Consider the following 17,022-nt stretch of genomic DNA (forward strand, 5'->3'; position numbering starts at 1 on the left):
GCTGGACCTCGGACACGTTCACATAATCCAACCTGGCCTTGCTTCCCGAAGGCCTGGACCCCCCTGGTCTAAACATGTAGAGGATCTATTCTACACCCGGTGATTCCACACCTCTATGCTGCCTCCAACTCGGGCCAGTAAGGGCGGCAGGGGTTTGTCTTTCTCACTCCTAAGCTGCCGGCGGGAATGTCTGCGTCCACCTAGAGGAAATAAAACTAAATCATTGCCACATTTTCTCCAACACAAAACCACCAAGATAATTGGGGCAACATATTAGAGAGCTGCACTGCAATAGCCGACAGAAAAAGGGTTGCGTTGATGTTTTACCTTCAGGCCTCTCCTCGAAGTCTTCATCCTCGTCCTCGGACCCCACGGAATACTCCGACTGATTGTCTGAAAGATCACCCTGCCATTCTGAGCCACACTTCAGAGAAACAGCACATTGCATTCGCTTCCGTTTGAGGCCAGCTGGGGGCGCCGTGGCTCTGCAGATTACTGCGCTGAACTCTGCTGCCCTTTGAACCTGAGAGCGAGAGTACTCCAAATGGCGTTGAACCTGTTTCTCGCTCTTCTGTTAAACTCTGGCGTTGAGCATCCCTGATAAAAGGCAAACTCCAAGATAAAGTACGATATCGGAGCGTTTAAAGGCCTCTTTGAAGCCACGAGATCCCAGTTCCAGTGTGAAATAAATGGAGGCTTAGAAAAGCAAATTATTCTCTTGGGTTAATGCAGTGGTTCTCAAATGGTGGGGCGCAACCCCCAAGGGGGGCGCGGTGCGATGTCAGGGGGGGCGCCTGTGACCGCGGAGAAAATGCTTTTTTTGCCTTACGAGATGAAAGTGTAATTGCACATCCACTCCAGTAGTTGGCAGTGGTGCCCTGATTGTCAGAGTGCGGACAGGGAGGATTAGCAGAAGAGCAGTTGTAAACAAACCCTCAAGAGACAGCATAGAGAAATATTTAACAGAGTAAAAGAGAGACGGAGAGAGACGGAGATGATAAGACAAAGGAAGTTCAGTCGAAAGCAAAGACGAGGAAATATGACGTAGCGTACGTAGCGTACGTAGCGTACGTAGCGTACGTAGCGTACGTAGCGTACGTAGCGTACGTAGCGCTTGGCTTCACCGTGACTCCGGTGGGAGACGAGGGAAGACATGGCTTCCTCATTTTGCTAAAAGCACAATTCTTTTTTCATTTTGGTTTTGTAGGTTAAAGTGTTTTATATTTTGTGCTCCTGAGTTAATGTTGCTGATCAATTTTAATGCATTATTATTTATTGATGTTATTTTATTTAATTTATTATTTAATTGCATAAATTGTAGTTTAAGGATTAAAATGTCAGGCAAACTCATGCACTTCAAATATTAAAAAAAAAAAGGTAATAAAGTTATTCTTTGTTGTAAGTTGATCTATATTTCTTTCTTTTTCATATTTCTTTGTATGTTTCTCTGAACGATCGGCGACCCGAGTCCTGAACGATCGGCAACCCGAGTCCTGAACGATCGGCGACCCGAGTCCTGAACGATGGCCGACCCGAGTCCTGAACGATCGGCGACCCGAGTCCTGAACGATGGCCGACCCGAGTCCTGAACGATCGGCGACCCGAGTCCTGAACGATCGGCGACCCGAGTCCTGAACGATGGCCGACCCGAGTCCTGAACGATCGGCGACCCGAGTCCTGAACGATGGCCGACCCGAGTCCTGAACGATGGCCGACCCGACTGAACGATGGCCGACCCGAGTCCTGAACGATCGGCGACCCGAGTCCTGAACGATGGCCGACCCGAGTCCTGAACGATGGCCGACCCGAGTCCTGAACGATGGCCGACCCGAGCCCTGAACGATCGGCGACCCGAGTCCTGAACGATGGCCGACCCGAGTCCTGAACGATGGCCGACCCGAGTCCTGAACGATGGCCAACCCGAGCCCTGAACGATCGGCGACCCGAGTCCTGAACGATGGCCGACCCGAGTCCTGAACGATGGCCGACCCGAGTCCTGAACGATGGCCAACCCGAGCCCTGAACGATGGCCGACCCGAGTCCTGAACGATGGTCGACCCGAGTCCTGAACGATGGCCGACCCGAGTCCTGAACGATCGGCGACCCGAGTCCTGAACGATGGCCGACCCGAGTCCTGAACGATGGCCGACCCGAGTCCTGAACGATGGCCGACCCGAGTCCTGAACGATGGCCGACCCGAGTCCTGAACGATCGGCGACCCGAGCCCTGAACGATGGCCGACCCGAGTCCTGAACGATGGCCGACCCGAGTCCTGAACAATCGGCGACCCGAGCCCTGAACGATCGGCGACCCGAGTCCTGAACGATGGCCGACCCGAGTCCTGAAAGATCGGCGACCCGAGCCCTGAACGATCGGCGACCCGAGCCCTGAACGATGGCCGACCCGAGTCCTGAACGATGGCCGACCCGACTGAACGATGGCCGACCAAAGTCCTGAACGATCGGCGACCCGAGTCCTGAACGATGGCCGACCCGAGTCCTGAACGATGGCCGACCCGAGTCCTGAACGATGGCCGACCCGAGCCCTGAACGATCGGCGACCCGACTCCTCAACGATGGCCGACCCGAGTCCTGAACGATGGCCGACCCGAGTCCTGAACGATGGCCGACACGAGTCCTGAACGATCGGCGACCCGAGCCCTGAACGATGGCCGACCCGAGTCCTGAACGATGGCCGACCCGAGTCCTGAACAATCGGCGACCCGAGCCCTGAACGATCGGCGACCCGAGTCCTGAACGATGGCCGACCCGAGTCCTGAAAGATCGGCGACCCGAGCCCTGAACGATCGGCGACCCGAGCCCTGAACGATGGCCGACCCGAGTCCTGAACGATGGCCGACCCGACTGAACGATGGCCGACCAAAGTCCTGAACGATCGGCGACCCGAGTCCTGAACGATGGCCGACCCGAGTCCTGAACGATGGCCGACCCGAGTCCTGAACGATGGCCGACCCGAGTCCTGAACGATCGGCGACCCGACTCCTGAACGATGGCCGACCCGAGTCCTGAACGATGGCCGACCCGAGTCCTGAACGATGGCCGACCCGAGTCCTGAACGATCGGCGACCCGAGTCCTGAACGATGGCCGACCCGACTGAACGATGGCCGACCCGAGTCCTGAACGATCGGCGACCCGAGTCCTGAACGATGGCCGACCCGAGTCCTGAACGATGGCCGACCCGAGTCCTGAACGATGGCCGACCCGAGCCCTGAACGATCGGCGACCCGAGTCCTGAACGATGGCCGACCCGAGTCCTGAACGATCGGCGACCCGAGCCCTGAACGATCGGCGACCCGAGTCCTGAACGATGGCCGACCCGAGTCCTGAAAGATCGGCGACCCGAGTCCTGAACGATCGGCGACCCGAGTCCTGAACGATGGCCGACCCGAGTCCTGAACGATGGCCGACCCGACTGAACGATGGCCGACCAAAGTCCTGAACGATCGGCGACCCGAGTCCTGAACAATCGGCGACCCGAGTCCTGAACGATGGCCGACCCGAGTCCTGAACGATTGGCGACCCGAGTCCTGACGATGGCCAACCCGAGTCCTGAACGATCGGCGACCCGAGTCCTGAACGATCGGCGACCCGAGTCCTGAACGATGGCCGACCCGAGTCCTGAACGATCGGCGACCCGAGTCCTGAACGATCGGCGACCCGAGTCCTGAACGATGGCCGACCCGAGTCCTGAACGATCGGCGACCCGAGTCCTGAACGATCGGCAACCCGAGTCCTGAACGATGGCCGACCCGAGTCCTGAACGATGGCCGACCCGAGTCCTGAACGATGGGCGACCCGAGTCCTGAACGATCGGCGACCCGAGTCCTGAACGATGGCCGACCCGAGTCCTGAACGATCGGCGACCCGAGTCCTGAACGATGGCCGACCCGAGTCCTGAACGATGGCCGACCCGAGTCCTGAACGATGGCCGACCCGAGTCCTGAACGATGGCCGACCCGAGTCCTGAACGATCGGCGACCCGAGTCCTGAACGATGGCCGACCCGAGCCCTGAACGATCGGCGACCCGAGTCCTGAACGATGGCCGACCCGAGTCCTGAACGATGGCCGACCCGAGTCCTGAACGATCGGCGACCCGAGTCCTGAACGATGGCCGACCCGAGCCCTGAACGATCGGCGACCCGAGTCCTGAACGATGGCCGACCCGAGTCCTGAACGATCGGCGACCCGAGTCCTGAACGATCGGCGACCCGAGTCCTGAACGATCGGCGACCCGAGTCCTGAACGATGGCCGACCCGAGTCCTGAACGATGGCCGACCCGAGTCCTGAACGATCGGCGACCCGAGTCCTGAACGATGGCCGACCCGAGTCCTGAACGATGGCCGACCCGAGTCCTGAACGATCGGCGACCCGAGTCCTGAACGATCGGCGACCCGAGTCCTGAACGATGGCCGACCCGAGTCCTGAACGATGGCCGACCCGAGTCCTGAACGATGGCCGACCCGAGTCCTGAACGATGGCCGACCCGAGTCCTGAACGATGGGCGACCCGAGTCCTGAACGATCGGCGACCCGAGTCCTGAACGATGGCCGACCCGAGTCCTGAACAATCGGCGACCCGAGTCCTGAACGATGGCTACCTTGGTCCTCCTGAGTCGTGTCGTTGTAGTTGACCTGCTTTCGGATGCGTTTGCCTTTGCCGAGGTTTCTGGCCAGATCCTCCTGCTGCTGCTCGTAGTGGTGTCGGAGAAGCTTCTCCCAGTAGTCCGGATCCACGTTCTCCTCCTGCTTGATGATCTCCCGCTCCACTTCCTCCTGCGGGCAACGGTAAATGTAAGAGCCAGTGTTTTACAGGGTCACAAGAACCACGCAAAATAGTGAAAACATCGGCATGCAGAGTTTTTAATTACTAATTTCTGGTGAAACAAACAATTGGACAGGCCATGGGTGTCCTGTGGGATTTCTGAAGCTTAATAAAAAAAAAATCTTACACTTTTTTAAGAGAGTGTTGACTGAAACCTTCTACAATATCCCGGCCCTTTAAAAGCCACGCTCGTGAAATATTACAACTTGGATATAATTCATTCAAGTCCCCAAAACACATGTTTGAAAATACCTTAGAGGAGGAGGGACAATGTCAACTATGATGTCATAGTTGTCCTAAAATCTGAACAGTGTTTCTGCCAGGTCGAGCAAACAAAAGAAGAGAGACTGTGTATTGTGGCAACATCGGTTCCTTCCGGGAGAATCTTCTCACAAGCAGGGCAGATACTCACGGAGAGAAGAAATCAGTTTCTGAGGACACGAATGCTGAGTTTGGTTCTGGTGCTATTCTGTGGATTTGTTTGCAGTTTTTTGTTAATTTTTGCAATAAAAAAAGTTTGATTAAAATATCAAACAGAAGTAAGAATGGTTTTATAAAATTAGCCAATTATAAAAACACTGAGCACAAAAGGGTTTTCAAATAAAGGCTGTAAAATAAAGGGCTGTAAAAAGAGCCTAAATTAAGAGCCGTTCGGGAGTCGAGCCAAACGAGTTCTCTGGAAGGAGCCGATCTTCAGTCACTACAACCCTCGGCTGGCGGCTTCACTCATCCTCGATCATGAGTTGTGATCTCACCTCTCCGTCCTCCTCTTTCACCACATACTGAGCAACCTTGAAGGAGCTCAGGTACTCGTTCATGTTCTGAATCTCTGTATCTTCAGTGGCATCCCGGCTACGGTCCAGGAGCTTCGAAATGGCATCGTCATCATAGTGGATCACATTGCCCTCCTCGCCATCTTTGTTGTCACCTGTTAATAACACAAATAGATCCAAACCATGTTCAAACATTTGATCTGGCCCACAAGCCACAGATCTATGGCTTCACTGAGGAACGTTCATTGTCACCAGCAGTCACGTACCCGTCGTTCGTGCTGCCTCCATTTCATCCTTGAATAGCTCCTCTGTGCCAAACTTGAGGATGTCGTCCAGTTCTTGTTTGGACATGGAGCCAGTTTTGGAGCCCAGGCCAGGCCGCACCACCAGATGGGTCAGCATCATCTTCCTCTTTGCCACTTGAGTGATTCGCTCCTCCACTGAGCCACGTGTTACAAAACGATAGATCATCACCTTTCTGTTTTGGCCTATACGGTGAGCCCTGCTGAAAGCCTGACATATGAAAAGTTAAGAAGGCGCCATCACAGATCTGCGGCTTAAACGGCCCAGCGAAGGCATACAGAAAGTAAAGAGCGTTACTTGGATGTCATTGTGGGGGTTCCAGTCCGAGTCGTATATGATGACGGTGTCTGCGCTCGCAAGGTTGATCCCCAGACCTCCAGCTCGCGTTGAAAGCAAGAAGCAGAATTGCTGAGCACCTGGCGCTGTGAACGAAACAAAGGCAAGTCTGTTTGTGCATGAAAATGAGCAAAAAACCACATCAGTGTGAAATCACAGAGATCCAGATGAGCAAATTTACCATTGAAGCGGTCGATGGCCTCCTGCCTCAGGCCTCCAGTGATGCCTCCATCGATACGTTCATATTTATAACCCTCAAACTCCAGAAAGTCCTCAAGCAGGTCCAGCATTTTTGTCATCTGTGAAAAGTGAGTCAAACCCCAGTTTCATTCGAACTATAGTTCGACCTCACAAGACAGTCCAAGCAGTCAAGAGAGGGACGTCTGAAAGGGAGCAGCTCTACTGAGGCCAATTCAAACATCTATGATTCACCACAATGGAGCTCAGAATACAATATGTTCGATTAGATGTCCTGACCTTATAATAAATCAGCTTCGCCACAAGGATTGTCGGGTTTCTGTTTTTCTGACTGTCCAGACGCAACATTTATTCAACTGTTACCTGAGAGAAAATCAGAACTCTGTGTCCTTCATCTTTGAGTTTCTTCAGCATCTTCTGAAGCAGCGTCAGTTTTCCTGAGGACTTTACCAGCAGGTTTCCATCATACGAGCCGTTTGGTAACACAGGCGCTTCCTGAAAGGGCAAATAAGACATCTTGTGACAAATCAATGAACACCTGTGTATTAGAATACTGCGTGTCTCCCCAGGAAACAGCGATCAGGGCGACAACTTGTGTGTGTTCTCACAACGGCAGCGACGGGGAACAGGTAGGGGTGGTTGCAGCACTTCTTCAGGTCCATCATAATGTTGAGCAGTGACACCTGGTTGCCCCCCCCTTTGGAGTTGAGCGCCTCAAAGTTTCGTGTCAAAATAAATTTGTAGTATTTTCTGCATGTCGGAGACAAGTTGAGATTGAAAGTCACAGTCAGTTACTTTTGCACTTTATAAATAATCCCCATCACGATAAATACATTTTAAACTAAAAGCCTCGTGTCTTATTTATTATGTGAGTCCATGCAGCGTTTTAACTGTGAAGTAGAGATTAGGAAGGTTCAACCCAGGGCCTATCCTAGCAGTCAACGGGCCAGAGGCGGGGCGCACCCCGGACAAGCCGCCAGCTCTTCACAGAGCCACACACACACATCTGATAAATGAATCCATCAATCAGTGCCGCGTCCCACAGGAATTCAAGACGGCGCGGGTTATCCCTCTGTATAAAAAAGAAACAAATTAGAACCTGGCAACTACCGGCCTGTTTCCATCCTTTGTTCCATCTCAAAGGTCATGGAGAGAATAATCCAGGAGCAAATCAACCGCTACCTCGCCGAGCATAACCTGCTGTTTGAATTCCAATCGGGCTTCAGAACATCCCACTCCACTGACACATGCCTCATATATCTGACCGACTACGTCAAGCGTGAAGTAGACTCGGGCAAATATTGCGGCATGGTTATGCTGGACCTCCAGAAGGCCTTTGACCCCGTTAACCATTCAATCCTATTGAATAAACTAGGGGCGATTGGTTTTGATAGCACATCAACAAACTGGATGAAATCGTACCTTCAGGGACGAGAACAAATGGTGGACATAAACGGAACCTTGTCCTCGTCCCTCCCGGTGAGCTGTGGGGTTCCTCAAGGCAGCATTCTAGGGCCGTTACTGTTCCTCCTATACATTAACGACATGAGTGCTGCCTGTAACTGCAAATTGTTCCTGTTTGCTGATGACTCAGCACTCCTGATTTCGGGAGAGGACAAAGTGCAGGTTGAGGAGGCTCTCAGCTCTGAGGTCACCAGAATCCGTACTTGGCTTACGGATAACAAACTGTCACTACATCTTGGTAAAACAGAATCTATTCTTTTTGGGTCTAAACACTCTCTACGTGAGATAAATGTTGATGATTTCAAGGTCTGACTGTACTTGTACTGAAATACATGCTACTGTGTGACTGTACTTGTACTGTAATACATGCTACTGTTTGACTGTACTTGTACTGTAATACATTCTATTGTTTGACTGTACTTGTACTGTAATACATGCTACTGTTTGACTTTATTTGTACTGTAATACATGCTACTGTGTGACTGTACTTGTACTGTAATACATGCTACTGTTTGACTGTACTTGTACTGTAATACATGCTACTGTGTGACTGTACTTGTACTGTAATACATGCTGCTGTTTGACTGTACTTGTACTGAAATACATGCTACTGTGTGACTGTACTTGTACTGTAATACACGCTACTGTTTGACTGTACTTGTACTGTAATACATGCTACTGTGTGACTGTACTTGTACTGTAATACATACTACTGTTGACTGTACTTGTACTGTAATACATGCTACTATTGACTGTACTTGTACTGTAATACACGCTACTGTTTGACTGTACTTGTACTGTAATACATTCTATTGTTTGACTTTATTTGTACTGTAATACACGCTACTGTGTGACTGTACTTGTACTGTAATACATGCTACTGTTTGTCTGTACTTGTACTGTAATACATGCTACTGTGTGACTGTACTTGTACTGTAATACATGCTACTGTTTGACTGTACTTGTACTGTAATACATATTACTGTTGACTGTACTTGTACTGTAATACATGCTACTGTGTGACTGTACTTGTACTGTAATACATACTACTGTTGACTGTACTTGTACTGTAATACACGCTACTGTTTGACTGATTTGTACTGTAATACATGCTACTGTTGACTGTACTTGTACTGTAATACACGCTACTGTTTGACTGTACTTGTACTGTAATACATACTACTGTTGACTGTACTTGTACTGTAATACATACTACTGTTGACTGTACTTGTACTGTAATACACGCTACTGTTTGACTGTACTTGTACTGTAATACATGCTACTGTGTGACTGTACTTGTACTGTAATACACGCTACTGTTTGACTGTACTTGTACTGTAATACATACTACTGTTGACTGTACTTGTACTGTAATACATACTACTGTTGACTGTACTTGTACTGTAATACACGCTACTGTTTGACTGTACTTGTACTGTAATACATGCTACTGTGTGACTGTACTTGTACTCTCATACATGCTACTGTTTGACTGTACTTGTACTGTAATACATACTACTGTTGACTGTACTTGTACTGTAATACATGCTACTGTTTGACTGTACTTGTACTGTAATACATACTACTGTTGACTGTACTTGTACTGTAATACATGCTACTGTTTGACTGTACTTGTACTGTAATACATTCTATTGTTTGACTGTACTTGTACTGTAATACACGCTACTGTTTGACTTTATTTGTACTGTAATACATGCTACTGTGTGACTGTACTTGTACTGTAATACATGCTACTGTTTGACTGTACTTGTACTGTAATACATGCTACTGTGTGACTTTATTTGTACTGTAATACATGCTACTGTGTGACTGTACTTGTACTGTAATACATGCTACTGTTTGACTGTACTTGTACTGTAATACATGCTACTGTGTGACTTTATTTGTACTGTAATACACGCTACTGTGTGACTGTACTTGTACTGTAATACATGCTACTGTTTGTCTGTACTTGTACTGTAATACATGCTACTGTGTGACTGTACTTGTACTGTAATACATGCTACTGTTTGACTGTACTTGTACTGTAATACATGCTACTGTGTGACTGTACTTGTACTGTAATACATGCTACTGTTGACTGTACTTGTACTGTAATACATGCTACTGTTTGACTGTACTTGTACTGTAATACATGCTACTGTTTGACTTTATTTGTACTGTAATACATGCTACTGTGTGACTGTACTTGTACTGTAATACATGCTACTGTTTGACTGTACTTGTACTGTAATACATGCTACTGTGTGACTGTACTTGTACTGTAATACATGCTACTGTTTGTCTGTACTTGTACTGTAATACATGCTACTGTGTGACTGTACTTGTACTGTAATACATGCTACTGTTTGACTGTACTTGTACTGTAATACATGCTACTGTGTGACTGTACTTGTACTGTAATACATGCTACTGTTGACTGTACTTGTACTGTAATACATGCTACTGTTTGACTGTACTTGTACTGTAATACATGCTACTGTTTGACTTTATTTGTACTGTAATACATGCTACTGTGTGACTGTACTTGTACTGTAATACATGCTACTGTTTGACTGTACTTGTACTGTAATACATGCTACTGTGTGACTGTACTTGTACTGTAATACATGCTACTGTTTGTCTGTACTTGTACTGTAATACATGCTACTGTGTGACTGTACTTGTACTGTAATACATGCTACTGTTTGACTGTACTTGTACTGTAATACATGCTACTGTGTGACTGTACTTGTACTGTAATACATGCTACTGTTGACTGTACTTGTACTGTAATACATGCTACTGTTTGACTGTACTTGTACTGTAATACATGCTACTGTTTGACTTTATTTGTACTGTAATACATGCTACTGTGTGACTGTACTTGTAGTGTAATACATGCTGCTGTTTGACTGTACGTGTACTGTAATCATGCTACTGTGTGACTGTACTTGTACTGTAATACATGCTACTGTGTGACTGTACTTGTACTGTAATACACCCCGAATGCGTCGCCGGCATCTTGTAACCAATCTAGTGTCTCCAATGGGCGGAGGAAACCGGAGAACCCACAGACACGGAGAACATGCAAACTCCTCACAGAAAGGCTGCAGGCGGCAGTGCTGTCCGGTGGTGCAGTGGTTAGCGCTGTTGCCTCACAGCAAGGAGGTCGCGGGTTCGAATCTGACTTGTGGCCTTTCTGTGAGGAGTTTGCACGTTCTCCGTGTCTGCGTGGGTTCTCTCCGGGTTCTCCCGTAGGTGTGTGTGTGTGCGTGTGAACTGGCGGCTTGTCCAGGGTGTACCCCGCCTCTCGCCCGTTGACTGCTGAGACGGGCTCCAGCTTGGCCTGCGACCCGATAACGGACAAAGCGGTTGGGACAATGAATGAATGAATGAATGAATGAATGAATGAACGTTTCCCCATTTAGCTGCTGCATGACGAAACAGGAACAGCTAACAGGAAAAAAAATCACAACTTCAAGAGCTTTCACTTTTGGACTTTGACATTTCGCTAACGTGCTAATGTCCTTTAACTAGGCGACGACATTTCCTTCGCTTAAACCGTCTAAAGGGGAAACACACGGCGGCACCGGCTCCTCGGCTCACTTCTGCATGGGGCTGAGCTCCACTCTCACAATCAACTCTGTTTTTGCAGGCATGTTCTTGAAGACATCGGCTTTCAACCTCCTGAGCATGTGAGGGCCGAGCAGGTCGTGCAGCTTCTTGATCTGGTCCTCTTTGGAGATATCAGCAAACTCCTCCAGGAATCCTTCAAGGTTACTGCATAGATCAGAGGTCAGGCAAAGGCGCGTTCACGCTACCAACCGGTGATTGATGCACCAGCTGCTACAATTGACATGTGTGAGAATGGCAATGAAATATAACAGCGGAAGAACTTACTTAAAGCGGGCTGGCGTGAGGAAGTTAAGCAGGTGGAACAGCTCCTCCAGGTTGTTCTGAAGGGGCGTTCCAGTGAGCAGCAGCTTGTAGTAGATCTTATAGCCATTGAGAATTCTGAAAAACTGCACAAGACATGTTGATTGGGAAAAGAAAAGAACATTTAGATCATCCTAACATCCTGTTTAAGCTACATTTCCTCTGTGCCATGCGCCTGTTTTCCGTGCCAGAAATGGCGTTTCACCTTTGATTGGTTGTTCTTCAGTCTGTGGGCCTCGTCTACCACCAGGCAGGCCCATGTAATGGAGCCCAGAACAGCTTGATCTATGGTGATCAGCTCGTAGGATGTCAGCAGCACGTGGAACTTAATAGGGGTGTCTTTCTGTTGGGCAGCAAAACATGTCTAATGATGACTGATGGAAATAAGGGAATCTTTGGGGTTACTGAACGCTTCGTGTTCCTTAAAATAAAGAGTCATGTAGAACAACAATGACCAAAACCAGCCTTTGCATCAATTAATAAGGTTAAAACAAAGCAACCCTGAAACGTGCCTTCATACGAAGCACCTTGCGTCCTGATTTCACTGCGCTGTCTTCAAACGTGAACTCGTTCTCTCTGATAATGGCCCGGCTATCTTTGTCTCCGGCGTATGTCACCACGTAGAAATCCGGAGCCCACATCTCGAACTCCCTCTCCCAGTTGATGATGGTGGAAAGGGGGGCGCTTACCAGGAAAGGCCCCTTAGAGTGACCCTGAGAAAGGAAAAGGGAGAATGGCCGAGCCGTCATCGACCTCTTTCCATCGAGCCCGTTTATGCTGTGAAGCGAGATGACCTTGATCCCGTGTGACCATCACTGATTAAACTGAATTCCCTTGTTGCGTTCAGATGACCATTATTCCATGCCTTCGTCTTAACAACGTTTTTTTCTTTGAGCCTCACCTCCTTGTAGAGCGAGTAAAGAAACACGATGGTCTGCACCGTCTTTCCGAGGCCCATCTCATCAGCCAGGATGGTGTCTGTGCCTTGTGCCCAGGAGAACCGCAGCCAGTTCAGGCCTTCCAGCTGGTAGGGGTGCAGCGTTCCTCCAGTGGCGTTAATGTACCACGGTTGGTGCTCAAACTTGATGGTTGGCTGGTGAAAACGCAATTTCATTGTGTGTCGGACAGATAATGATTAATAAAAAAAGTATTTCATTTCATTTTCAGAATACAGGAGAATTTTGGGGATTAACTAGCACCACATTGGTCATTGAACAGTGGACTGCACTTATATTGCACTTTCTACACCCCCATGGTGCCCAAAGCACTTTACAAAGCCTCACGTTCACTGGGAGGATTAGGGTTCAGTGTCCAAGGACACGTTACAAAGAGCCATCTACATATCCCAACCTACGTCTATGATAGGGGCATCGGGGGCGACCTCCCTCTTCGGATGGTCGTCTTTGAGTCTCTTTCCTTTCCTCACCACCAGGGGGCGATGGTCCTCCCCAAGTATTCGTTCCCTAGCCGTGATGAAGCACAGAGCTCAAACAGGGAGCTCACACATGTAAGGCACATTCAAGGTACTGTTATGTACCTGTGGTCCCAGTAAGATGCTTTATGACTGTCATACTCTGGTACATCAAAGTCCTCCCCCTCCCAGGTACATTGATCGTAGGGTATGTCTCTCCACTTGATCAGGTAATGCACATCGCCATCCTTATCAAAGCTGTTGGGAAATAAACAAAACCAAAAGCTAAGACCAATCGGAGGAATTGATTGTATATTGATAATAAAGGTCTTTCTTAGACATACCCAAATTGGATTTATTGACATTTGTCTGGATATAAGACACACGCAATTTACTTATTGTCCATTTAGCTGCAAACGGGAGGGACTGATACTCAAGGAGAAACTTGTTTAAATGCATAATTCTATTCCAGAGCAGACTGTCTGTAAAGATGGAAGGAAATCATTTGTATGATGTACATAGATTTTGGTGGGACTTTAAACACCCAACTTGTCCCCAGCATGCTATGCTGTGAAGAACACATCCGTAGATGTCACATTCATGCCTACAGTTCATTTAGAGAAACCAATTCACCCATGTTGCATGTTTTGGTGGTAGGAAGTGTGAGAGTTGTAGGGAATTTCCGTATTTAGGTGGGATTCCACAACGTAATTACATGCCGACACCACTAGGAACGCACCACATTTAGTTTGTTATTGTAATGACTGATTTCAATTGAACGCATCACAACAGTGACGTCACACAACACAGATAAACATGGGCTTAGATTGGATTGAGGGGGACGGACTCATGGACATAGAAAGATACGGACAAGGAGAGCGGCCCTTTGTTCGGACCTGAGACTCACACACGAAACAGGATCGAACCTCAGCGCTGATATCCGAACTAATTGTACTGATCTGTTCATTATATAAATGTCTTAATCTAAACCCACATTCTCCTCATTGAATACGCACCCACAACGGAGAACAAGAACCGGAAGAGGGTTTGGTAAAACCCTACAGAACTCACACAGGCATTAGTAGAGCATGCAAAATCCAGACAGGAAGGTCCGAGGTGGATTAGAACCCAGGGACAACAACACAACCCACTGGATGGACATACAATGAAGGTAATCCTACCGACCACACCCCGTTGGAGATGAAAGACGGTGTCTGAGTGATGAACACCCACCTGTGGTTGAGTATCCGGTGCATGACCATCCACTCTGGTTTGATGCCGTACCGGTAGAAGCGCTCCTCCATCACAGCATGATGTGGGTCCTTGCTCTTCCTCTTCTCGCTGTTGAGCTCCTCCTCTCCGGAACCATAATCATATGGAGGAGGCTGATCCATGTCATTCTTACGCTGATAGTTCCGATACATAACAGCGTGGTACAGCTCCAACTGTATGCATGACAGAGAACTCGAGTTACTCAACATCACCTCTGGCAAAGGGAATTCATTAGAACCATTACTTTCAGTTCCAGAGTGAATTGCATGGATGAAAATGCAGCCTCAGAGGCAGGATGGGTAGCGTCTCCGTCGGGCCGGTCCCACGCCCGGATCAAAGCAGAGGGCCAGAATTAAGCATGCAATCGACTAGAAGGTGGATTTACTGTGGCGACCCCTGACGGGATGAGCCGAAAGAGCAAAAGGAAGAGGAAGAAGAAGAGATTTTATGGCACCTGTAAAAATATGATTTTTTTTATACACATATTTAAAGACTGACTGCTAATTGGCTACAGGACCATTCATTCATTCATCTTCTTATCCGCTTTGTTCGCTATCGGGTTGCGGGTTGTGCTGGAACCTATCCCAGCAGTCAACGGGCGAGAGGCGGGGCACACCCTGGACAAGCCGCCAGTTCATCGCAGGTCCAAACACAGACAGACAATCAGCCACACACACACTCACAATTTAGTGTAACCAATTCGCCTAATTTGCATGTTTTTGGTGGGAGGAGGAAGCCGGAGAACCCGGAGAGAACCCACGCAGACACGGGGAGAACCCAGAGAAAGCCCACGCAGACAAGTGGAGAACCCACGCAGACACGGGGAGAACCTGGAGAGAACCCACGCAGACACGGGGAGAACCCGGAGAGAACCCACGCAGACACGGAGAGAACCCACGCAGACACAGGGAGAACCCGGAGAGAACCCACGCAGACACGGGGAGAACCCGGAGAGAACCCACGCAGACACGGAGAGAACCTGGAGAGAACCCACGCAGACACGGGGAGAACCCACGCAGACACAGGGAGAACCCGGAGAGAACCCACGCAGACACGGGGAGAACCCGGAGAGAACCCACGCAGACACGGAGAGAACCTAGAGAGAACCCACGCAGACACGGGGAGAACCCGGAGAGAACCCACGCAGACACGGGGAGAACCTGGAGAGAACCCACGCAGACACGGGGAGAACCCGGAGAGAACCCACGCAGACACAGGGAGAACCCGGAGAGAACCCACACAGACACGGGGAGAACCCGGAGAGAACCCACGCAGACACGGAGAGAACCCACGCAGACACGGGGAGAACCCGGAGAGAACCCACGCAGACACGGGGAGAACCCGGAGAGAACCCACGCAGACACGGGGAGAACATGCAAACTCCTCACAGAAAGGCTGCAGGTCGGATTCGAAGCTACAGGACCATGCAGAATTAAAATGCAGAAGGTGGAAACTCTCTTGGCTCACTTTTCACAAAGAGGGTAACGGTTCCTGCAGGCAGAGAGTAATTTGAGACTGAACCACCTTCCGGCTCCTCACCTGCAGCTCACTGACCCAAGAGCAGTGCCAGTACGAAAGTCCGGCCCACTTCACAAAGAACTCCCTCTCTGGGTGGCCCTTGAGTGGTGGCTTGGCTAGCGGATCACTTGGCTTACCATCAGGGCCAGGAGGCAGTTCAGCTGGTACTGGAGGTTCCCCCCATGTCCAGTGCAGAATCTTTTGGACCTTACCTTTGAGGGGAGGGCACTAAGAAATGAAAGGAGAAGTGTTTTGATATGGACATAAATACCTCGTGACAATACAGGCAAAAAATGATGACTTAAATATTTAAAGAGCAGGAAGGTTACACTCGACTAGTGATGATTCACACATAAAGCTGGCAAGGCATCCAAACCCAAAAGTCATAAAAGGAAGAGGCATTCACGGCTAGAATAGTCCAGGCTTCCCCGAATGACATCTGGTTGGTAAACATGAAAAGTAATTGATCTTTAAATCCAAGATGTTGAACAATGGACATATCTTGGCCAAAGAAGACAGACTATTCCCCCCTCTTCAGTGATGGAGTACGTGTGGACATGTATCCTCCTTCAGGTTTCTGGGCACCCACATCTCCAGCTCCTTATCCTGGCCTCCTAACACCAAGACCTTGGTGAAGAAGGCCCAGCAGAAGCTTCTCTTCTGCTGTGTCCTCAGGAGGAACAACTTGGACCAGAAGCTGATGCTGGCCTTCTATCACTGTTCAGTGGAGAGTATACTGACGTACTGCCTGGGGGCATGGTACACACACACAGTACACTGTACACAGTTCACTGGCTCCACTGTGGAGAACCGGAAGTCGGTGCAGAGGGTATTCAACACGGCCCAAAAAATCATTGGCCGTCCTTTGCCCTCCGTGGAGGACATCGCAAAAACCCACTGCCTCAACAGATCCAAGGCCACCACAGGAGACCCGTCACACCCCGCCCATCATCTCTTTGACCTG

General features: G+C 49.2%; 1 protein-coding gene across 1 annotated transcript in view; it reads right to left on the reverse strand.

Annotated features, from left to right (window-relative positions):
* Positions 1 to 17,022, reverse strand: part of chd5 (chromodomain helicase DNA binding protein 5) — a 109,745-nt gene that overhangs the window by 76,513 nt on the left and 16,210 nt on the right. The window contains exons 9-26 of the mRNA XM_068742181.1: positions 16,080 to 16,286; positions 14,502 to 14,713; positions 13,395 to 13,526; positions 13,212 to 13,320; positions 12,759 to 12,950; positions 12,370 to 12,570; positions 12,063 to 12,200; positions 11,822 to 11,943; positions 11,528 to 11,701; positions 7,063 to 7,204; positions 6,818 to 6,949; positions 6,438 to 6,555; positions 6,218 to 6,342; positions 5,884 to 6,130; positions 5,600 to 5,772; positions 4,621 to 4,795; positions 328 to 414; positions 112 to 200 (exon numbers count right to left, since the gene is read on the reverse strand). Coding sequence (XP_068598282.1) covers positions 112 to 200; positions 328 to 414; positions 4,621 to 4,795; positions 5,600 to 5,772; positions 5,884 to 6,130; positions 6,218 to 6,342; positions 6,438 to 6,555; positions 6,818 to 6,949; positions 7,063 to 7,204; positions 11,528 to 11,701; positions 11,822 to 11,943; positions 12,063 to 12,200; positions 12,370 to 12,570; positions 12,759 to 12,950; positions 13,212 to 13,320; positions 13,395 to 13,526; positions 14,502 to 14,713; positions 16,080 to 16,286 — 2,775 coding nt within the window. The remainder of the gene's footprint in view (positions 1 to 111; positions 201 to 327; positions 415 to 4,620; positions 4,796 to 5,599; positions 5,773 to 5,883; positions 6,131 to 6,217; positions 6,343 to 6,437; positions 6,556 to 6,817; positions 6,950 to 7,062; positions 7,205 to 11,527; positions 11,702 to 11,821; positions 11,944 to 12,062; positions 12,201 to 12,369; positions 12,571 to 12,758; positions 12,951 to 13,211; positions 13,321 to 13,394; positions 13,527 to 14,501; positions 14,714 to 16,079; positions 16,287 to 17,022) is intronic.

This window comes from Brachionichthys hirsutus, chromosome 8, assembly GCF_040956055.1.
Source record: "Brachionichthys hirsutus isolate HB-005 chromosome 8, CSIRO-AGI_Bhir_v1, whole genome shotgun sequence".
Lineage (NCBI taxonomy): Eukaryota > Metazoa > Chordata > Actinopteri > Lophiiformes > Brachionichthyidae > Brachionichthys > Brachionichthys hirsutus.